This window comes from Aptenodytes forsteri, unplaced genomic scaffold, assembly GCF_000699145.1.
Source record: "Aptenodytes forsteri isolate BGI_AS27 unplaced genomic scaffold, ASM69914v1 Scaffold141, whole genome shotgun sequence".
NCBI lineage: Eukaryota > Metazoa > Chordata > Aves > Sphenisciformes > Spheniscidae > Aptenodytes > Aptenodytes forsteri.
This window is the reverse complement of record NW_008794416.1, coordinates 648,797-672,249: the sequence shown is the minus strand read 5'-3', so window position 1 is coordinate 672,249 and position 23,453 is coordinate 648,797. Positions and strand designations below refer to the sequence as shown.

The 23,453-nt window shown below is 45.5% G+C and overlaps 2 protein-coding genes across 11 annotated transcripts in view; one reads left to right on the top strand and one right to left on the bottom strand.

Annotated features, from left to right (window-relative positions):
- REEP1 (receptor accessory protein 1) overlaps nucleotides 1-21,233 on the top strand; it is a 78,662-nt gene extending 57,429 nt beyond the window's left edge. For 6 of the 10 annotated variants that reach the window (XM_019474666.1, XM_009289386.1, XM_009289385.1 and 3 more), the window contains 4 exons: nucleotides 5,704-5,739; nucleotides 14,345-14,484; nucleotides 17,180-17,247; nucleotides 19,738-21,233. In XM_019474666.1, coding sequence (XP_019330211.1) covers nucleotides 5,704-5,739; nucleotides 14,345-14,484; nucleotides 17,180-17,247; nucleotides 19,738-19,894 — 401 coding nt within the window. In that variant the 3' untranslated portion in view covers nucleotides 19,895-21,233. Of the gene's footprint in view, nucleotides 1-5,703; nucleotides 5,740-9,994; nucleotides 10,149-14,344; nucleotides 14,485-17,179; nucleotides 17,994-19,737 lie in introns of those variants that run through there. The other 4 variants (XM_009289388.1, XM_009289387.1, XM_019474665.1 and 1 more) reach the window with 4 other exon arrangements.
- An 859-nt stretch (nucleotides 21,234-22,092) lies between these two features.
- MRPL35 (mitochondrial ribosomal protein L35) lies at nucleotides 22,093-23,451 on the bottom strand (the record flags this gene model as incomplete). The annotated part of the gene is made up of 3 exons (XM_009289407.1): nucleotides 22,093-22,460; nucleotides 22,695-22,839; nucleotides 23,423-23,451. Coding segments are annotated over 3 exons (363 nt in total), but the record flags the coding sequence as incomplete, so codon positions are not given.
- Between the last annotated feature and the right edge of the window lie 2 nt (nucleotides 23,452-23,453).

Sequence of the window (23,453 nt, the reverse complement as noted above, 5' to 3'; positions counted from 1 at the left end):
AGAGCTCCATGCACTCAAGCTGGCCATTGACGTAGAGGGCGACACCCCCTCCTCGTCTCCCCTGCCTGTCCTTCCTGAAGAGCCTGTATCCCTCCATCCCAACACTCCAATCATAGGAGCCATCCCACCACATCTCCGTGATGCCAATAAGGTCGTAGCCCTGCAGGCGTGCGCACATCTCTTAACTCCTCTTGTTTATTCCCCATGCTACGTGCGTTTGCATAGCGGCATTGAAGTTGGGCCCCCAATGAAGCTGTCTCACTGGCTGGAGTTCCTTTGTGCTGCTCTTCAGGCGCTCTCCTGCTGACCTGTGTTCCTTCTCCAGGCTCTGGGCCTCTATTGCTGGCCCTGGCATCATGCTGGTAGGAGTGGGATGGATTGAGGTTCCCCTCCCCCAGCATCTCTAGTTGCAGGTAGTCAGAATGTCTAGAGGGGCAAACTGATCAGTCTTGTAACTATCATGAGCGTGTATGGAAGAGTGTGACCTATCAGCCAGACTGTATCACATCCTGAGGGCCATATTTGGGGTGAGATGACACTGTTCTAGGCACACCAAGCCCAGACATGGTCCCATCACTCCACCTTCCATATTTGTTTAGTTGGAGTGTTGCACATAAGCAAGGGGCAGACAGAATTTGCTACTGCCTATTAGTATGCTATATATACATGTAATATATACATATATGAGTATGTGCATGAGCAGTCACTACAGAACAGCTGACACACAGCTGTTTTTCCTGTCCCAAAGCCCGTAGATAACACAAATGTCCATGTCAGCAGTCCCCACTGTCTCACAGAAACATTAGACTTCCCTTTATGTTCCTGCTTTAGAGATAATGGGACATAGTCTGACATCAGAGGGAGTCAGCAAACCCTGGACTATCTGTTTGATGTGAGGATGACTCAGCTGAAGACCTCACCTTTCTTGTAAAAGGTCTTTCTACCAGCTATTAGCCTGACAGCAGTAGCTGGGATACATGAAACGACTCTGAGAACATAAATAGAGAGCCTGGCTGGGGCTGCAAACATTGTACCCTTGGTCTGAGTAGAAATCCTGCTTTATGGAGACTTTGAGGGAAGGCTTGAAGGAACGGGTCCTGTGTCTGCAGAAGAAGCAGTGTGGTGGTTAGGAGGCAAGACTGTGAATTAGGACACATGAATTCACACCCCACTTTATTGCAAAATACTGGTATGACCTGGAGCGTACCTTTGTTCCTCAGTGTGTCTGTAAAACAGAACAAATTGTACTTCCCATGCCCCGGTCCCGAAAGCCATGTGTGGTAGAAGATGCTTGTGTATTTTAAGGTCAATACCTTAGAAGATTTCTTATGTGGCTTTCCTGTACACCTTACTTCAGTCATTATAACATGTAAAATACCTGTAGAAGCGTCCTGTCTGTGGATTGATCCCAGTTTTGCAAGAAGGTCTTTGTTTGTAGTAACAGCGCTCTGTCTTGCTACTACCACTGAGAAGTTTCTGGACAACTGAAATGTCCCTTCTTATGTTTTCCCTTCTTCTATTCTGTCCTTTGTTTCCCAGTCCGGGCATCTGAGAAGCTGCATGTGGGTGTGCTGGGATCTTGATGACTTGTTGATCTGCCAAGTCATGGTGATATTGCCACTCTTATAGCCCTTCTTCTGCCATTTGTTCATTCAGGTGCTTCCATTCCCACCCATTTCCCTACATCCTCCATCCATACCAACCTATTACAGTCCTCTGCAAGTGCAGCTCTCAAAGTCACTGCCTGAATTTACAAATGATCAGTAACTGTGGCAGGGACAGGAACTTGAAGCGTTATTTTGACTGGATGTGTTGAGGAGTGCTGCTGCACATGGGGTTTGTCTGAGGAAGGGGGCATTGCTAAGCCACAGCCAACCCTACAAGTGGAAAAGCCAGGCACTGCTGTAGCAGTGTAACCCTTTTTGCTTTAGGATTGGCATCCCCACGCCTGGGATGCATGTGTGAGCATCACTCAGTCCTACGGGGGTCACAGTCTTTGATGAAGGGGTACATACACAGATTGCCTATGGGAGTGCTTTTATAGCTCCCTTTATTTCTCTCATATGGCTGTCAGGGATGTACAAAGGCTGAAGAATTAGTTTTGCATCTAGCACAGGCTCTTAATTTTCTCAACAGGAGAGACAGCCGCGTCAAAGAGAGAATAGCAGCCTTATGATAATGAGATGTCAAGCGCTACCCTCAGGTGATGGAACAGCCTAACTATGGTGACTCAAGCTGTCCAGTAGTAAAGAGCTGTGGACTCGGGAAGAAATCCTGAGTTTGATCCAGATTAAAAATACTTTCTTGTACTATTTTTGAGGGATTATTTTTAGCTCAGACCGATTTGTTGATTTGGGAGACCTTCAGGCAGGTATGTTTTGAGATCAAGAGGCCAGGAACTGGAAGCTTCTCAAGCCGGCTTTGCTACTGAACGAATGGTGTACGGAAGCACACCCTTGCTTACAACAGTGCGGCAAAGACAAGAGATGGCTCTGTAGGTTGAGGTTACAGGAGTTTAGATGGATCCCATCCCACACAGCCAGATCTGGTGTGGAACTTGGTGTTGCTCAGTTCCAATCCTGTTGTGTGACTGTGTTTAAGAGCAGATATGATATCTGAAATAAAGTGATTTGGAAAGACGGGGGGATGGAGAGAGGTCTGTTGTCTTCCCTGCACAGATGAGACTGCTGAAACTCAGGTTTGTCGGTAGAGCATCAGGAGTGGTTCAGGTTCTGTTTTCACGTCTTTTGGGCATGTTTCCAAGCCCACTGAAACCCGTGAAAAGACTCTCCTGACACTGGTGGGCCTTGGCTGTGGCCAAAAGCTGGCTGCAGGACCACACTGTACTCAGGCTACATTAAATAACTACTCAGCTTGTTTCATTTCCATTGTTGTTATTTTTATAATGTGACTGGTGCTGGTTAGATGGATTTGTGACTCTCTGAATCCCCTCTTGACACAAAGCACTGTGTGAAGAGCTTGGCATTTAGTTAGTAATGACCACATGCAGACACAGCAAAGGTTTATTTTTGCCTGCTGAAGAGTGTCTTATGAGGGCAAGAAATAGAATATGCAATAGCTGCCTTTGAGACAAGGGGAATTACTCCTTCTTTTCCTCTACCGTTTGCTGCCTTTTTTTTTTTTCCCTCTACCTTTTGCTGTCTTTGCTGCATTTCAGTGGTGCCCACTATACATTAAGCAGTCCTGCTCGTGCAGATGGCCTTCCGCAGGAGTGGGACTGCTCAGCGTATAGCGGGCTCTAGGTGCTCCAGGTGTATTCACACTTATCCCACAGAAGGACACTTCTCCTCCTCTTCACACCCAGTCAAAAGCCACATGCAGACGACACAAAGGGGCAAAGGCTGCTTTTGCCATGATTTGTGTGTGGCTGCCGACCTCCCACACAGCACATTACGTGAGGCATCACCACTGCTCCGGTGAAGCATGTGCACACCTTCCTTTAACACACTCTGAGGAAACATGATGGTTGCTCTTCCTCCACGTAGCAGGCCCACCATCTGTCCTCTTTATCTGATCTTTCGCTTTTCTCTTAGTTCAGCGTTTCTTGATTTAGTGTCCTGGCACCCTGATGATAGCCTGTGATATTTTAGCTTCGATGCATGTTCCAACCTGTGCTTCTTCCACAGGCAGAACTGCCCCTTTCTTTTGGGAACTGTAAATATCGTGTGGCTACTCATCATTATGGAAAACTGGAAGCTCCAGAACAACATTTCCAAATATTTTTCAGGGCAATCCTGTTGTTCTGGCAAATGTCCAGTAACAATCCACATACAGACGTGTCTTTATTAACAGTCGGGGGCTTTTGCACTTCTTAACCTTACAGTATTGCCTTAAAAGCATCCTGGACAGTGCAGATAAAACTTGTTCCCTTGCGATGGCTGGTGAGTGACACATGTGACTTGAGGAGTGGGATACTGGCCACTGTGTCACATAGCTCAATCCCATTGCTGATGCAGACATGTCTCATGGTTGCTGATGTTAGTGGAAACCTCCAGTGTGGGCTAGGCACTGGAGGCCAGCCTTGCTTTTGGGTGAGTCAGTGGGATATATTTCAGCAGCAGGAGATTTGCGTTGCATCACGGGACTGTCAGTGTCCAGAGCTTACGCTGTCTGGGCCAGAGGATCACATATTATGGAGCCACCCTCTGTGTGGCCCAGACTGAGTGCTCTTTCTGCTGAAGCTTACCCCAGGCAGAGATCGTTCTGAGCTGGAATGATTTCAAAGCAGAAATGCGCAGTATGCTTTCTGATACTCTCCACTCCTCTGTGCAGGAGAGAGTCAAGGCTGCGTCTTGGTTTTGCACTTAAGCGCTGAAGGCTTTGCAGGTGGGGGAGTATCAGCATTCAGGATATGTCTGGATAGCTCAGTCCCCACCAACCAGAAAAACTCCAGAAAGATGTGTGAGAACAGCCCATATGTATATGTTGTATGAGCTCTCAGAGACTAAACCTTCATAAAACTGTGATCAGCTACCTTCTGTGTAAAATCTGAGGCTAAACCCACAGCAGATCTCTTGAGGTTGGTTGAGACTCATCTTTTTTATACAAAGGCCATAGTTCCATGGCAGCATCCAGCCAATGTGAGCCAACACTCCCGTTGAAAGGGTATGTCCCGGCTGCTTGCTTCTGCCCCATACCATCCTTTCCCTTGGACATGTTTAAATCTTATTTATATATGCTGACCCCAGCCAGGGAGCTGTTTCAAGTTAAATGCTGTTCCTTGCTTCCAGGTTGCTCTTGACCTGGGTCAGATCCTGAATCCAGTAGAGAGCAGCAGCACAGACATCAGCAATAGGACAAGGAAGGCGGAGGCCAGAGTGCGAGGGGCAATGGGACACCTGCTTTCAGCAGCAGCACTGGTTTATGCTGGTTTAAAATGACTGTGAAACTGTGGAAGAACTTTCAGTGTCTACAGTGCAGGATAATCATGACCAAAGAAACTACACAGAGCTCAAACCTTTTTTTTCTCCAAAAGCTTTTTTTTATCTGGAGTCATTGATGCCACTATGAGGATTAAATTGGAAGGCTCAAACTGGAAATTATTTCTAGGCTGTTTCCTGGAACACAAGCTGTCCACAAGATGAAGCTGTAAAAGTCACAGCTTTTATGAACAGCTGTGAATCACCTGCATTTGCACTGAAGGGTGCAATGCAATTCCCTTGGTTGCTTTCACTCTTACGGCAATTCCACCAAAATATAATTCCTGCAGGACTCCTCAGCACGTTCCTGATGTAGGAAGATCAGGGATCTGTGGATAGTTTTCCTTCAGAAGCTGCGTGAATGGCTGCACTAGGGCTTGTAGAAGTCTAAATCTACTGAAAAAAATTCAGGCGTGTAGCAATACAAGTTCCAGTATTGTATCCTGTGTTTATTGTCATACAGCGTTTTGCACTGTGTTACCCATTGCTTATCCACGCTCCCAGGCCCCTCTAGTCAGGAGTTATTTCTGTTTAGTGATCTGAGAACAGAGCCAGGGAGCTGTACGTAATCCCAGCCTTAACACCCACTAGGCACGTAGCCTGGGGTAAGGCACGTTCCTGAGTCTGTGCTCCATGCTGGTGAATAGAGATCATCATCTCTTAATGCACATGGGGGCCATGAAGTCCACCTCAGGATGATACCAAGTGTTTTCTGAGAGATGGCTTAGCCTCATGAGTTCCTAATGCTCAGCTCCTCTTTCAGTGTGCACGTGTTGCTCAGTATGCCGACTCCTCAGAGGTGAGTGCTGGATTTCCTGCGCCCCAGTACCCACGCATCCCTTTCAGGCATGACTGCGTTCCCCAGCCTGGCTTGCTCCTGCCGCTTGTACTCACTGGGTTTCCTAACACCAGGGGAACAAACCAGGGGAAGGCCAGGCTGCGAGTGAGTTTGTGAGCTGTGTGTGTGCTGATGGCAAGTATTGCGGTGCTTCTTACCTTACTGACCTGTGTTACCCAAGGCTGGGGATTGTTTCTCTGGAGAAAAACCTCAGTCCTTTCTGTTCTAAAGGATGTACCACTGTTCTTGCTGCACCGGTGTAACTCCTGCCCCTTATCCCCCAGTGCTAGTGTAAAACCACAGGGAAACCAGCAAGAGCAAACCTTCCTCAGTCCCAGCCCTGTATTGCTCTGTTCCCTAAGACATGTGTTTCTCTGTTGGTGGAGAGGACGCTTATGTTTGGGATGAGCAGGGTAAATAACAAAGCCCAGTAGCAGACCCTGGTACCATGAAATAGGGTTGAACAGACTCTCCCTGCTTCAGTCTGTGCTAGAGCCATTTTTGAAAAATGTCCCACTGTCCCCAGTCTTGCTTGTGTTTACAAACTTAGGAGTGTAGTGAATGGTTTAGCTGCCGGTGGTCTTTTCAATGCTGCACCAGTTAGCTTGGTTGCTAAGAGCTGAGCCGTATCACTTCTGCATTTTGTCCCAGTGGCATATGAAAGGAGGGTGAGGCCTCTGATTTGGGCATGCCAGAGGATGGGGCTGCCAAGCAGCTTGTCTAGGGAGAAAGAAGAAATCCAGACTGGCAGCATCTCATGTTGGTGGAAGCAAAAGACCTAACTCCTTTACTTCTCATCTCGTGCTTTTTGTTTATTTTGCACACTGTAATCAACCTGGGGATGGCAGCAGAGGGACTGAAGGATCACAGTGCTGCCACCGTGCTGCAGCCATCGCTGCAGGCTCATGTCACTTCCAGAGTACTAGGGTGTGTGTTCCCACTGCCTTGTGCCTGATGTGCTGTGCAGCCCTGTGCAGCATTAACGTTTGGAGGCTGGTGATCCCAGCCTGACACTGTCTCCTTGCACACCACGTAGGTGGCAAACCAACCCTCATATTTGGTTTGTCACCCTCCCTGTTGTCCTTTTCCAGTTCTTTGCACTAGCACATTTGGGGTGTGTGCGCCACTGTGCAGGAGAATGAAGCCTGTTTAAGGTGGTATTTGTTTAAGCAATCATGAAAGACTTGTATTCACAGTCTATTTTATTAGCACCCTTCTAATTTTAGCCTAAACCGATTTTATGGATTTGACTTCAAAGCGTTATTTATAAAAAGAATCACTGAATCCTTAAGTGCTATTAAGTCATGAGTTAATCTTAGGAAAGTCATTTAATGATGCTAAAGCAGTAATCAGTCCAATATGTTTACAAATTGGGCCCAAAGTCATGTTGATCTGGTTTAAATTGCGTACCCTGTCATTCAGATTGGCTTGTCTTACTATTTTTTTTCCCCCTGACATAATTCAGTCCCTTAGACCATGTCAATAGATATGCTGAGGCTCTATCTCATAGAGGGTTCATTCTGTCTCCACAGGCTGCCCTTTCTCTGTCTCCAAGGCAATAGATGCATTAATGCACTCTCAGACAACGGCCTGCCGTTTAAAATGCTCCTTTGTAAGTGCAGCTTTGGTAGCTTAGAGAGCTGACTACGTAATGTGAAGGCATTTTCTCAACACCACAAAAAGCAGGGAGAAGAAAGAAGCTAAGTTTGTTTAGCTAGGACTGTGTTGTCCTGAACTATTGGCACTCATCTTTCCTTGGTGCAAACTTTTGTGTAGCCAGTTTCAGAGTACAATCGTTAACAGTACTCATTTCCAAAGAGTTTATAATCTAAATGGGCAGATAGTCAAGCCTTACCTCAAGCAGGAGTATTAAAGGCTGGTTTAGAGCCATGATGCAGCCTTTTTGGCAGGAGCAGTTGCCTTAATGCTCTTGCAGGTGAAACTCAATTGTTTCTCTCTCTGGCTGACTCATAGGAACCCCCACAGCTCTTAGGAGAGTACAGGCTGGTGGGAGCAAAAGTCTGCCCATCCTGCTCCCTATGATGGGAAGGTCCCATCCCCCCAGATAATATCCTGAGGGAAGGTTTCATGAGGATGTGGCCTGCAGGTGCCATGGAGTGTACGTTTATGCAGAGACTGAAGGCCAGGGTGAGTGCAGCATGAGCTCGCCCTGTACGGGAGCAGATCCGTCACTAGTCAGCGGTGGTGGGCACCTCTGCCACTGAAGCTGTTTGCTTCACAGAAGAGCTCTTTCCTGCCCACTTGGCTCACTCCAGCTGGCCTCATGGCCTGCACATGACACAAGCATTGACACAATTCAGGACATTCATCCTCCTTCACTCTGGGCAGCATCACTAAATGCAAGCGTGTTCCACTATATATACTCCAGCGTGTCTTGACAGCTTCTGTGTCAGCTCTTCTTGCTCTTGTTCAGTGGCAGGCCTTTGCTGGCAAAACTCCTCCCAGGTCTTTACACAAGTTTCTGATTTATCTCTTCTATGTTCACGGCCTGTGGAAAGTCAGGCTGCAGCATTAAGGAACAACGGTACAATTACGTAAGAGCTCTTCTTCCTCTTCAGGAAGGACGGAGTGAAAATCTCCAGGGATATCTGTTTGTCTTTTGGCAGTGCCTGGTAAATGCTTAAATGCATTAAATAAGCTTGCTTGGAACTGGCATTTAAGAAGTAACAAATACTATGTTTGGTGGTATTCTCTCAACTAACGTCTCTTAGGTGCTGTGGCATGGTTGAGAGGGAGGAACAATTTTAATCCTTGCAGAGAATAAATATATCTAGCAGATATTGAAGAATCAGCTGTATATCAGGAGAACTGTTGTGGCTGCATGTATTTGAGGGGGTATTTAATACTAAAATGCTGATCAGGAGCCTTAGGCAATGTAAGAAATGCGCAAGGACGTTAATGATGAATGGGACTGTTGTTTGAGTGTGCACTGCAGGGTTGTGCTCCATAGTGGTGACTGATACAGTAATGTACGCCTTAAAAACTACAGCTCAGCAGTGACTGACGGTCAGCCTAGCCAACATGTTCAGTCAGCCATCCACAAGGTGTTGTATCATAAAGCCAGCCCCTGGAGTTTTCCCAATAAAATAGCTGGATCTCTTCCTATGTGTGGTTGTCACCCTGAAGACAAGGTGACAGATCACAGACAGTCAGCAGTACAGCTCAACAAGGACCTTAATGGGACATTCACTTAATTGTGTTTTAAACAAATCACCTTATCGGTATATTAGATGTATCCAACCCCTTCTTTGTGATATACTACAAATTGCACATGAGATTATTACAGTGGAGAGTACTCTTAAAAAACTAATTGACTTTGCATCAAGGGGGCTGTTCATATATCTCTGAACTCATTCAATTAAATGGTGTAGGCGGTTTCATTTCTGTTCTTAGCCAGTTTTGCTTCCAGCTCTTGTGCTGGGGATTTACAGAATTTTTAACCTTTCTCTCATTGAGCTTAAAGAACAAAAGACAACTTTCCGTTGCTCTAGGCATTTTGTTCCTTAAAACTTCCCTTTACTAAATAGTGAATCAAATTTTTACAGGGATGATTTGCATCACTTTGCAAGACTACCTCTGAATGATAATTTGGGAGTTTCGCTTGGTATTTCAAAATACTTTCATAGTTATTTTGGTTATTTCAGGGAAGGAAAAATTTTCTTAGAAAATCAGTAGGTTCTTTAAGTACATTTGCATTTTAGCAACAGAAAGTTAAAACATTCATTATTATTTAATAAACTCCAGTTGAACCACAGATATTATGAAAGCGAAGATGAAGATTTCTGTGCTCTGAAACAATGTTCCTTCCCCCTCTACACCCAAATGTTTTCCCCTAACAGTTTATTCTTTCCTTTTCTCTATGTAAATATTATGGGACTCTGATGTAAGTGTTACAGATTGCATGAGTTTTCTTCTGAGGTGTTTGGAATAGACTAGCACTTAACAACTTAATCATTTGTGGGATGTGTTTTCATTAACGGATGACTTTGTTGATGTGATTAGACCTGTTTGCTTTGGTTGCACTTGACTTCAGCTTTGGAAAGGATGTCTGCCTCTGTTTTGTCGCTCCTGGGCAGTGTGTGCTGGTGGAGTTGGCTGCTCCTAACTTCCTGGTTTGGCAATGAAAACTGTTGGGGAAATACATGACTTGGGTCAATGTCTTTTGGAAATGATGGCAAATTTGTCTTTGTTGCAGGGAAAAGAAGCTGATCGCCATCGTATAATAAATATCTGCTCTCTTGCCCTTACTAAGTGGTGTGCAAACCTCCTTATATGAATTATCCCCTGGAAAGGCTTAGTTCTGGAGTGACTTTATCTTCCACTACAATAATACAATACCTTGCTCCTGGTTCGTGTAGTCTGTGACTGTGGTTTTCCCCATTGCTCCCGAAGAATTACAGTGACAGGAGAAAGAAGTTTTGCCTGGGAAAATAAGGGGGGGTCCAGCTTCTCTCAAAGGTATTGGGGTGCCTGATTCCCACTGTAACTGTATTTAAGTGTCCAAATTTTTCAGAGGATCTAGATCAAAGTCCTTTGCTCCTCTGTAATTAGAGTGGGCCAGGCCCTCACCTCTGTTGTACTCATGAAAATCCATAGGAGTTATTCTGGATTTAAACAGCAGCATAGATCAGAGCCTGAATCAAAGCAATTGCTGAAAACACAGCCTGCTACTGAATCCCATTTGTTGCTGTAGAAAGAGTTTTGCAAGTGAGATTTTTTTAGCCCATGTAGAATCACAGAGATTAAAGATGACGACAATCTGGCCCTACATTCCCTTGTCCATGCTGGGTTGTTCCCCGTGGTGCATTTAATAGCTTAGATCCCAACCCTGTCTACTTCAACTTGGAACATGCCCAGCTTCAGGACTTCCCACACATGTGTTGGTTGTATCGCTTCCCTTTGAAGGAATTAGATAGGATGATAGGAACTGGAATTAAGGCGTCCCTTTCCTTAGGCTGTTCACAGTCAGATTCTGTCTTGCCTTAGTGAAGAGAAGAGAGTAATCTGGTCTGGATACTGAAAAGACGTTTGCAAGAGGCAGCAGCAGCTTTAGCCCTGGCACACCAGCCGATTTCCCGTTTCTGCAGCGATTCTGCCCCTTCACGCAAAGGTGTGGAGCCATAAATGTAAGAGGTGGAGACACCCGAAACACAGCCCACTCTGAGATGGGCAGTGAGAGTCACCCAAAGATGAGAGAGCCAGGGGAGACGTCTGGCATATGGTCCATGCTTTTATGCAGCCACCTCCTGGCTGCGACATGGCCCCTGGAACTGTCAGCTACTCCCCTGGAGCAGCACACGCTGCTGGCTCTGCCACTTTGGGGACATCTGATAGTGGCCTGAGGCCCCACAGCCCCAGATCCTAAAGACGGCTCTTCGAAACACACAGGAGGTCACCGAGGCCAAGTGCTGTCCTCGAGAAGCCTGTGCCAGCCCTGACAACATGTTTTGCTCCTCAGTCTTCACCTTCTCCAGAAACAAACCTTGGTGTCCCAGAACCCATCCATTCACTTTAAGCCTCCATCTCCTTTCTCACTAATTCCTCACATGTGTGCTTATTATTCTGGTTAATCCCCTGCTTTACCTTTTCTCCTGCAGAGGACTCACCCTCTTGGTGTAGGAAAATTAGTTTTTTATCCTGTCATCACTTTATTCACAAAAAAAAACAACTTCAGAGTTGGCATTCACGCAGCAGCCCTTTGGAGATGAGTTGCCTCCAGTCCCACAAGAGCGTAATGCTTCCACAAACGTGGGACAAAGTCTGGCACCCCAGATCAATACGAGGTTGGGATTGCCCACAATACAGGTGTCCTTCCCGAGGCAGGATGGGCAGGGAATCCTCCCTTCTCGTTCCAGGTCTTAAAAAAAGGGCCCTGTGTATTCAGGATCTGCTCTTGTCAGTGGTCAGAAATGTAGTGGAAAGGCCTGGGATAGGGACCCACTTCTTCCCTTTTCCAGTTCAGTGAGGCTGAAGCAAAACTGGTTCTCATTTGGCTGGTTTTCAGTGCCTCATTCACAATGAGGTGGAGCAGGGGAGAAGAGGGCCTCAGCCCAACTTCCAGTGGACTTTACAGACCTCTCTGCTGCGGGGGTCAAAGCAGTACGTGCCAGCTTGGAGGCTGAGCTTTCCTCTTCATCTTCATGGAAGCAGCTCCAGGACATGGATATGATGCTCAGGCTGATGGGGAGAACGGAAGAGCCTGCAGGAGGCTGTGCCTCTCCTGTGCCTGTCATGGAGATGGGCCAAGCAGGTGGCAGAGCTGCCTGGATATCCTTTTCGCCCAGCACCCAATTCAAGAGAGAGAATAGTATCGGAGAAAGCAACATACGCTCAAAAAGCATGGGATTCCCAGGAGTGTTATCAGGGCTGACAGTTCCTTCTGTCTCCTTTTGCGGTGGAGCGGCTGGCTGTAGGAGAAAGGGAGGCAGGGCACATTTGCTTAATCCTGTATGCTCTCAGCTTCAGCAGCCAGCATCTCTGCAGTCTGGTCACTGAACGCTCTAACTCTGGTTCTCCGACACCCCTCCATCCTGTTCCCTTTGAAGTCCTCTTTTTCCCGGGCAAAGCCGTTGTCTTCTCACAGCAGCACATGGCTGGGGGTGTGCTGTTGGGCCAGCCTTCAGTCCACATCTGAGGGACCTCTGGGGAAGAGGGCAGCTGGGAGCAGTCATATGAATTGGTGTTGGGGGCAGTACTTAGCCTCCAGGCTGCAGATTTGGGTATGTTTGGTTCAGGCTTTGCTCAAGCTCTGAACAAACAGCATTAAAACCAAACTTGACTGCATTTTTCATTGGCTTAGAGAGGCGCAAGGACCAACTCCCACATCCAAGAGGACCTAAGCTAGGTTCCTCCTGAATATCTCACTTCCCAAGTGGAAGGATAAAATAGTAATTAAAATAAAATATTCCTGGACGGATTTGCCATGTGGTCTAGAGAACATTTAATTCTCCCCACAGGGTAGTCTTAACACCACAGTCATATATATAAAAAAAAAATTCAGCATTATCCTGGGCTTCTCTGCAACATGACTATCAGCATTTTCAGTACCGCGGGGAAAAAGTCGACTTCCGACTCTTCCTGGAAACCTGCGATGGTGTCTTCCAGCCTGCCCATGCAAAAGGTGATAAAGGGGTAGAAACATAGGGTCAGTGGCCAGAGGATGGTGTGCACCGCTCTCTTGAGCAACAGCCGCATCCTGTGGGCTGAACACAGGGGCTGAGAGCATTTAGCTGCTGACTTGAATTTGGCACCGGAGAGAGCCCCAGTGACCTGCTCGTGACTTACGGTGTTGCTGTAGCCAAATCACTTCCCTTTGTCTCTCCGTTACCCAATTGAAGAGCTGTTGGAGAATTCAATTCTTTTGTGCTTTAAGGATCTAAATGGATTAGTAAGTATTAGATGTTTAAGAATCCTCTTTGGTTTTAGTCTTTGGGTTTTAGTCTTTGGTCCAGCAGAGTTTTGCAGTCAGGCTGAGACAAGAAACACAGAGCATTATTTCTATGTATGCTTATACAACAGTCTAAGTATAGGGCCAGTAATTGTGCCTAATGCTATCTAAACAGCAAACACTTCCACTCCTGACATGTTTCAGAATGAAAAAAGCCTATCAGTCAAGCAAAGAAAGCTCCAGTCCTGCTGATAAGAAACTGTCTGTGGAGATGCAGAAAGCTTGGTCACTCTGTGTGTCCTTTGCTGTACCTTTTGCTTTGGACTGGCCATTAAAAATACCATCTTGCTTCACTGTCTGGATTTAAGGCAGCAAATGGGTTGTGTTGTGCAACATGACCAGTCCCACAAAGATCTTGCCATAAGTTACGAGGTTAAGAACCACCAAGCAGGCGTTAGTGGTCTGTAGTCATGGGGCCATAATCTGCCTTCAGATCCATCACTGGAGTTAATGCTCCATCAGATTTACTCCAGAGTGACAGAAGAGAGACTTTTCCTCGCTCTGGTCTTGCAGCAACACACCCACTTGCTGAGGGTCCATTCAATGCCTGTTGAAGCTTTTGGTTAACTTCAGTGGATCTCAGACTGGGTGCTTGGCTTGAGCTCTCTCAGCTTCAAGTCAATTAGTGCTGCCGTGCTTCATACTTCTGCATCCCAGACAGCTCTGTCCGTACTGTCCAGAGGGCTTCAACACTCATTTGGTGTCTTCTAGAGGACACTCTTTCTGGAAGCAGTAGATGCAGGAACTATGGATGAATCAGCAATTCAAGAAATCAGCTATTTTATTTATCCCTGAGCCAAACAAAAAAAATCTCTTTCTAGTGTCAACGGCCAGAACATCAGAGGCTGTGAATTTAGTCTCAATTCTATGTAAAATAATCCAAATAGAGCTTGTAATAGCTTCATAAACAAGAGCCTTTGATTTCTAACCCCACAGCTGCTATTACTAGTGTGTGATGTGTGAACCTTCTGTCTATTAATCCCTGGAAGATGCATGGCTTTGCAGTGATGTGGTATTTGGTAGAGTGTGAATCAAACCATCACTGATTTCCTCATCCTTTGTCTTCACGTTTAGACTGTAAATGGCCGTGTTAAATAGGTGTGGACAATAAGTATGAAAAGCCACCTGAGGCAAACTGTGAAATAAAAGGCTCTATGTTCTCAGATGATGAAGAGAACTATTCATTGGATTGTGCATCCATGAACAAAAGGCCCAAAAAGAAGGATCAACCCCTTGAGGTACTTCCATATTGTCAAGGCTCCTCCTTCTGTGACATTCCTTGAATCTTCAACTGAATGAACATCTCTCTCTGGTCTAAAAACACTAACTCCAACAATACATTTCTGGTCTTTCAGGGGTGGGTCTTGCTATGGGTTCACTCACTTTGCTGCATGTGTGGATTTCCTGAAAGAAGTCTGAATTAGTGCCTGTGGAGATAATGGTTATATGGGGCTTCAGAGTTGGATCTGAATTGCTAAACTTGTATCTAGCTCTAAACCATGTGCTAATGTGGAGGTGTTTGGGTGAGAGGATTTGGGTATCAACTGCTAGTTGATTTTTCACCTCTGTAGAGGAAAATATATTCTCACCCCCAAGGCAGGTTATGGTGAGAACAGCCAGCACCCACAGCCAGAGCCCTCACAGTTCAGAGCCCAGTCCCTCTCGCTTGAGTTCGCACCTAGGCAAACCCCACCGAAACCAGTGGCAGTTCTTCCTTCATGACTTAAATAGGTTTTTGAATCAGGCACTGTATTAACAAGTATGTTTTAAGTTGCTTCACGGAAACAAAAGAACTAAAGGAGACGCAGATCTCACACTGTGGTTTGCCAAAAGCAATTTTAGCAACATTTTGTTGTGAAGGAAATAAAACCTCCATGGGAGATGCTGTAGGCAAAGACTCCTTCCAGATCCGGGCAGGGGGGATGGAGCCACAGCCAGCAGCTCTCAGATCCGAGCTGGGAGATCTCCACTATGGGAGAGCTGGGTTTGTTCCACCCTCCCCTTGGCTCAGTGTGAGGGAGCTGGAGCAGTGTGGTTTGGTAAGCAGTTGTGTGACCTTGTGGTGGGTCGTCCTACCTCTGAGGGGATCTCACCAAAAGCTGGGCTGCTCTGTTCTTACTGTGGAAAGGTGCAGCCTCTGTAGCTACTCTCAGAACTGTCAAGTGGCCTCCCAGAGGAGGCAGAGCTATTCATTCCTGATTTAAGAGTCTTCACTGGGCAGTTAATGGCTGCTTTGCTTTAAGAGCCATCTGGCTTCCCAAAGAGCAGCCTTCTCCCAGGCTGCAGGAGATACTGCTGTAGTTGTCAGGCTGTGTCCCTGAGCTCCTGGTTTACAGATAGCGACTCTGAGCCAGCAGCTATGGAGTCTGGGGTGGTGTGGGATCCCTGCCTGCCATACACAGCAGCTTTCTTCCTCAGCTTTTCTCCTCCAGCTGTGCCTTTCTGGATGCAGCCGTCCCATCCAGCTCTGTTTGGCTTTCAGGGATTCACAGTGGGGACTTGGGGTAAAATTTCGGGCTTGGAAGATGGGGTGGGGTGTTGGATTAACCCCATCTCTGCGAAAAACTACCTTGGTTTATGGGCAAGCTGGAAGAGGTGGAGATTTAGATGGAGTCTAAACAAAACCTCACTGCACTGCAGTTCCTTATCTGTATGAATATTTATACCTTGCTGCATCACCGGAATGTGAAAACACAGCATGATCTTGGGTTGAAAAGTCCTATAAAATGGAAATGACAAAGTCCTCACTTATGAATGGTAAGACTGTGTCGTAGTCTTACAGGTAAATAGGTTGATGCTGTTAAAGAAAATAAAGCTTTGGATATTTATGTAAATGGAGTAGAAGAGCTTACCAGGCCTTGCAGTGTTACGTGATGCTATGACAGGCCTCCACGCTGAGAATTTGTGCTCCTCCGCAACATCTGGTAGCCATTTCTTTTTGTGAAGCTCGCAAGACACAATGCTATGCCAAAGCTCTTCTGAGAGAAGTATGCACTGCAGATTAGGTTTGGGGTTTTTTTTGTTTGCTAGTCTAACTAATTTCTCTCAGTCTGGCAGTGTTACGTGATGCTATGACAGGCCTCCACGCTGAGAATTTGTGCTCCTCCGCAACATCTGGTAGCCATTTCTTTTTGTGAAGCTCGCAAGACACAATGCTATGCCAAAGCTCTTCTGAGAGAAGTATGCACTGCAGATTAGGTTTGGGGTTTTTTTTGTTTGCTAGTCTAACTAATTTCTGTCTCAGTCTGGAGAACAGGGTTGATCGCAGTAAACCAATTTAATGGAGTTGGTCTGGCTCCTCCTGGGCATTCAGGGCTCCTTTTTAAAGCTCTCTGCATCAGCTGACTGCAAGGCAGAATTGCAGTAGTTGGCTTCTAAAATAATTCCAACGGATTGTGTCTGGCCTGTCTCCCAAGCGAGGGGCCGATCTTTTAAAAGAGCTCTGCCTTGTGAGAATTACAGGTCCAGTGTGTTTCACCTTGGGGACCTCTTCAGCTTCGTAATGCCCCAACGAGGTGTACCCTCAGAGGGGCCGTGGCTGGGCTGAACAGTGCAGGGTGGGCTGGGAGACACCAGAGCTGGCTTTCTGCCACCAGTTTGCTCTCTTGATCCAAGAGCTGCTGTAAATGGCACCAATTTGTCCTGGCTCCTTTGACTGTTATGTTATTAGCAATCTTTAGCCACACCTCTAACCAGGGGCCAGAGGGGAAGGTGTTGGTGTAACCTGGGTAAAGGACTACAACAGGTTTCTTAAATGGGTTAGTCTTCAGCTGGTCATTCATTAATGATCTTCAGGGCCAAGATCTGCTTCTCCGTTACTTCTTGCCTGGAGCGGGATCATTGTCACAGAGGTGCCACAAAGATGGGCGAGTTTTAAGGAAAGAAAAAACATTTCCTATTATGCCACTGAAGTTTTCTCTTGCTTTTCTGCAGGCACCGCCTAGGACCCTTAGACCTCGCTTCAGGAAGAAAAGTACCTCGTCCTCTGCCACTGAAACAATGTGAGTGCAATGAGCCAATAGCACCAAGATCCACAGAATGTCTCTCTTCTGCCTTAAAGAGCTACTCGTTAATAATGTAGGAAACAGCAGTGGGATGGATGTGCTTTGATGTACAGCATTGTAGACATGGCCTTTCTCTCTCCTCTCTCTGTATCCTTCCGTTACACGCTTCTTGCGTTTGTCCGTGACATGGGTAGGACAGTCTGGCAGACATGTGCAGGCTAAGAGTCCTTGTTCCGTTTGCAGAGTGTACGCCCACTCACGCTAATCCTGTAAGGCTGTACATTTACAATTCTCATTTGTGTCTGCATAGCTCTAGCTCTGTGAATGCACAGCGGAAAGAAAAATAATCAGTTACTCATTATGATACATTGACAGCGTATTTATTTATGGCTTTATCATTAATGAAGTGGATTTGCAGAAGCCATGGGTTTCTCTTTCCTCCCTTCCTCCTCAAGACTGTGAATGATGTAACAAATGTCAGAGTACTTTGACTGTACAAAACCTCCAAGATTCATTAGCAAAAGCTGAGCTGCAACTCTGTTTCTCTTTCTGCAAGTAAATCATGTGTATTCTGAGAAAATCGTTGTACTAAAAACCATAGAGACAGAACCACTTACAGAGGACGAGGAAGAGACATGCAAGAGAAAATAAATGGTTTCAACGATGTAATGAAGGGGGAGTCTTAATTTTGATCAGCCTGAGCCAGGAGAGTATTGTGTGGAAAATGATGGCGGCTAGAAGAACTAGATTCATAGAGACAGAACCACTTACAGAGGACGAGGAAGAGACATGCAAGAGAAAATAAATGGTTTAACGATGTAATGAAGGGGGAGTCTTAATTTTGATCAGCCTGAGCCAGGAGAGTATTGTGTGGAAAATGATGGCGGCTAGAAGAACTAGATTGTATCGCTTGTGGCAAATGTTCTACTGCCAGTTTTAAAGTGTGAGCAAGCCAGACTTGTACTAGCTGCAGCGACAGAAGTTAGAATCAATTTAGTGACGCGCTTCCAGGGGAAAACTCACCTTTCTCCCCTGCCTGCAATAGTGTCAGTCCCAGCGCTCTGCTTTCCTGGTGAGGTGCTGCTGTTTTACTTGCACAGGCAGAGCAGGGCGCTGGGTCTGAGCTGCTTTTTTGAAGCCTGGAGTTTCACCTGTAGCATGGAGTTTGGTTAGAACCACAAGAACCAGATGGAGTGGTGTATTTGTATCCATATATAAATGAGAAATATAAAAGAAGAGGAAGACGTGGTAGGGTTTGTGTATTTGTGCTTCAAGTTGGTGTCTCTTGTAAGTGTTGAGCATGTGAGATTCACACAGAAGTTAATTATGTGACCCTTTGTGTTTGCTCTTGGACCTGTCACATAGACTAGAAAAGCATTTAGCATTACATAGAACGTGCCATCACTAATGGATCAGTACACGGGCTTGATGATGAACAGGACTGTTCATCTAGTTCAGGTGCAGCAGTCCAGAATGCCAACAGCCGGCTGGAGTGTATCAGGCTCAGAGATAAATCTGAAGTGGCCTTTGAAACCTTTTCTCTGCCGGATATGCATCGATATCCCAGCTGTCCCTGTCTGATGGATCCCTGAGGTTTCCCCCAGACCTTCCTACATATGTGGGGAAGAGAGGAATAAATTATGCGCCCGCACAAATGTTTGTCTGACCTGGCTAGGAAGTGGAAAAAGCAAGCAGGTATTTCCTGTGTCTGCCGCCACATTTGGCCTCATTACCTGAGAATTTTATTTCCTTTATGTGTGCTAATTCAATCCTATTTTGCAATGGGTAAGAAGGAAAAAGCCCTCAGAAAGTAAATTGAAATAAACCCAACAAACCTGTCTAAATAGCAGTTACAGAAGAGTCAGTCCTTGGAAGATACTCAGCAAAAGCTTTGAGGAGCTAAGCTCGTGTGTTTTATTTTTAAGCAGCTTTAGAGTTTATTTGATTTCTTTTGGCAAACATTAAAAAGTAATAGAAAAACTGCCTGCAGTGTTAGCAGAAAATAAAATCCTGTTGCAAGCAAGCTATGTTTCCCTGCTCTGCAATGGGCTGCCATAAGATAAAAAAGCAGCCGACAAGTTTGCACTCATTTATGCCAAAAAACCCCAACAACATAGAGCTACATAACATCTGACAAATTCTATTCTCAGACACGCTGTAGTAACATTGATTCTCACTAAAATTATTAAATGTGCGTCTAATCTGCTGTTTCACTGTAAACTTGACTGTTTAGCATTTCTAAGTGCTGAGGTGAAATTGTTGACAAGGGAGTTGCCTTATATCTCTCAAAACATTCACTGTATAAATGAGAAAAATAAACCTTTTCATATCTCTGGCAAAAATGTATTACTTCATCAAGCGAGCTGTGTATTTGCGTATAGCTAGACAAGAAATGCGAATGCCTACCCACGTACACTTAGTGCTGTAGTGTTCTGTATACAGAAGAGAACGGTCATTTGCTTTTGATTCCCCATCTTCCACACACAGGTTGTTTACAGGTGTTGCCCCAAGTCTGTCGTTTCACTCTTTGGCTACTTGCATTCATTCCGAACAAACGCCAGACATGAAGTCCTTTGTCGCAGTTTTTCTCTTGAGCCCCTGCCAAGGAACAAGCCCGATTCAGCGAGTCGCCTCCCTGCGCTGATGCTGACCCCTCCTGGCAAACAGGAGTTTGCAGGACTCGAGCGAAGAGGGGACACATGGATGGCGGCTTCTCAGGCGTGTGTTGATGCGGAGCAATTCTCGGCTTCCTCCCAGCTCAGGCTCTGAGGGTGCAAGCCGGCTAACCGCTTGCAGATTACTCCTAGAAGCAAGCAATCCTTCAGCTGATGGTTTAAAATAGCAACAGATCTGGCTTGAGTAAGAAAAGCCCTGTCATAGGGGCCTTTCAGGCAGCCGTCCTCTACAATTGGTCCTGTAGGGCAGGCAGGCACCTCCCGACTTCTCAGAGATGGCCTGGAGAGCGTAACCCTGAAAGAAACAGGCCAGCCCCAGAAAATACAGCCTTTAACCAGCACAAGGCTCAAGTGAAATGTGCGTTATTTTGAGCAAGTAAAATTGAGGCTGAGGGGAAGGAAACTGCAGCTGAAGATAGTCCATGGTAAACAGGCCTATGAATTACCTCACCCATTTCCCATAAATTCACCTCAATTATGAAGAGAACAAGCTCGAGGAGGTCAGCACAGTCCTCCGCGCCTCCTTTCTTGTTGTAGGGGCCAGTGTCAGCGCAGTTACACCAATTGCTGAATCAGGATCACATCAAATACAGACCAGACAGACTTCATGTGTATCACTGACACCTTGGAATTAATCCCATGCTAATCTAAATTGTGTAAGTGCAAACCCAGCATAGAAGGAAAGGAGAATGGGGTTATTTATTCCTAATGAGAGGGAGAAAGCTGCTTGGAGAGGTACGATGCTCCCTAGCCTCATGTAAACAACCTGCTGCCTCCGACTGCTCTCTGGAGTGTTCTCGTGTACTTGTACTTGTGACCGAATGCTTGCTGATCACAGTCTCATTTTTGCTCTTTGTTTCGGGTACCCATTTTGCATCTAGCACCATATCTGAAGTAGCAGAGAACACTACGTTGGGATTTGCATTTAGACAAACTATTTGAGGATCGTAATTGTGCCCTTCACGTGATGGTAGAAAAGATCTGTGATGAAATGGTACACTTAACGCCTCACAAGGATGGCCATTACAACAGTATTCCAAAGGTTGATGTTTTGTTGGTTTTGTTATACTGCTTGATCTACATCTTGAATAAAGTCTTAATCTTTTCTTGAAAAAAAAAAGAAAAAAAAAAGAAAACATCTTTAGTCTGTTCAATGTATCTGGCAGGCCAGAATAATTACTTTGATGGCTGTATTATTTTTATCTCAATTCTGGCTGACTGTATATAGATGTATTCACTAAGTGCTGCATGTCCTTCAGAACTTCTTTCTGTATTATGAACTGGAAAAGAAAATACAGCTACTGAACACTCTGAGTAACTGGTGAATTCATTGAAACGCTACAGCCTTGTACGGCAAAGCATCTCTTGCTATACAGGTGGCTCTGGAGCTGATAACCAGGGACTACCTGCTTAATAATGGGTTAATTATTAATGAACATTTTGAAGCTACTGCTAGAAGCAACTGCTTTTCATACGCTTGCTGGAGTACCAGCTTTGTAGAGAAAACCTCCGACCTAGCCCTCAGCGAAACCAGAGATGACTTGCATTTACGCTCCAAAAGGACCCTGTAATAAACCCTTGGTTTTGTCCCATACATACATGTGACCAGAGGTACGCAGCGTGAGGTGTAATGAGGCTTACGGAAAGGATAAAAAAAAATACAGTACTCAGAACTGACTGCTTGAGGACGTAGCGTAGGAGCCAAAGAACATATTCTACTACTCAAAAACCAACACAGAATACAAAATGCGAGTCCTGTAATGAAATCTGGTGGCCAATACATTTTTACATCGGTTATAAAAACTGCATGTAGCCATGAAATGCTGTTTTTTTCTATGCTCTCTGGCATGGAGACATGGCCACAGTTTATCTGGTACAGTGACAGGCAACAATACCGTAACAGACCCTGCTCTCCTTTCTCCCCTTCCCCAAGGAGACTCCATTCAGTGAGCTACCAGTAGGTCTGGACACAGCAAAATATATCCTGGGGTTACTTAAACGTGTTTCTTTTAAAAATTTTAAGACTAAGTATGTTGAATTTTTCACTTTTAGTGATGTCTAGACTGTATTCACCCATGTTACACACAATCGCATGAAACCAACAGACGTTCAGGTTGACGTAGGTGACCAGCTTGACCTCTGCTAAATAAAACACGAATTGCAGCTCAAGACAATCTTGAATATTCCTTTATTTTGGGCATCAATACCCATAATTCTGATCAGATGATACGCGTATGTTGATTTAGAAAAGTAACAGGTATTACAGATTTATGTTCTAAAATTGAGACCATACCAGATGTACCACTGCCTTTTTCCTAGAGAGGTGCAAAAATGAAACCAAGATTTCTACACACGAAGATTCGTGCGATCGTGATACTTCTGGTAGGGATCATCAACATACCAATTTCTTCTTTTCCAGAAAGAAGTGGTCATTTTATCAAGGAGTTTACATTGTGTTCTAGTGCACAACACGAGCTCTCTCAAACGCTTCTTCTGGGCAGCTGACTTTTTCCACAGTTTCTTCTTATAACCGGCCTGTCAGAAGAAAATACACAAAAGGCTTTTAAGTGGGTCGCTGCAAATACACATACGCAGCAATACTGATAAGCAAACCAGGACAAATTCCCCACTTTCAGGAAGACGGGAGTCTCTGGAGCTTTTTTTAATTTCCATACTAGCTGCTGCCCTCTAACGGAAGGAGAGCAATTAGCCCACTGACTGTAAACATGCTTTTATTACAAAAAAAGAAAGAAAAAAAAAAAGTCTTACCCTTCTCCTAACCCAAAGGCCATTGTGCAGCCGGAGAAACCTATCGATGACAGCTTTCACAGTTTTCCTTTTTCCATTCCGCAAGCTACAGTAAGTGAGAGTCCTCGCTGGCTGTTGGAGTATACTTGGAAGTAGAGATGTGACACTAAAAAAAAAATAAAAAAATAAACCACCCCCAAAACAGGGAAAGAATAGAAGAGGAACGAAACATCTTTTTCTAGAAGTAATCATTGGCTTTTTCACGTAAAGAGAAACCCGGAGTGGCTGCGACTTGTTTGAAGGAGGATAACAAGAACTCGCATTGCAGCACACCGCTTACTGAGCGCGCACGTATGGACACCAGCTGCAGAGCTGAACTCTAGCTGAAATTAATCTCAAGGTCATTATTCCACACGCAACAGCTTTTTCATCCAACAGGAGTGGTTGAACACTCGAGCAAACATTCAACCGTTACTGGCATTCAGAAATTACTTTTAGAACGTTAATGGCCAGCAAGAGCAGCAGTGCCGATGAGAACAACGAGGCTTTTTCTAAAGCCCGCGTCTGCACGGCATATTCCGTTTCACATCCTGCTTCAAGCGTTACGCTTAGCAGAAGTGGGAGACTTAGGGCTAAAACAGAGACCCGTCTGCTAGAGCAAAGAGCAGCCCAAGAAGCTTCTCAGAGGAAGAGGTTTAGGTAAACCTCCTTTTAAGCTTTTTTTCCAGAAAGAACCGCGCCGGCTGTACCTGCTGAGGACCGAGGGGCTGCCTCCCCCGG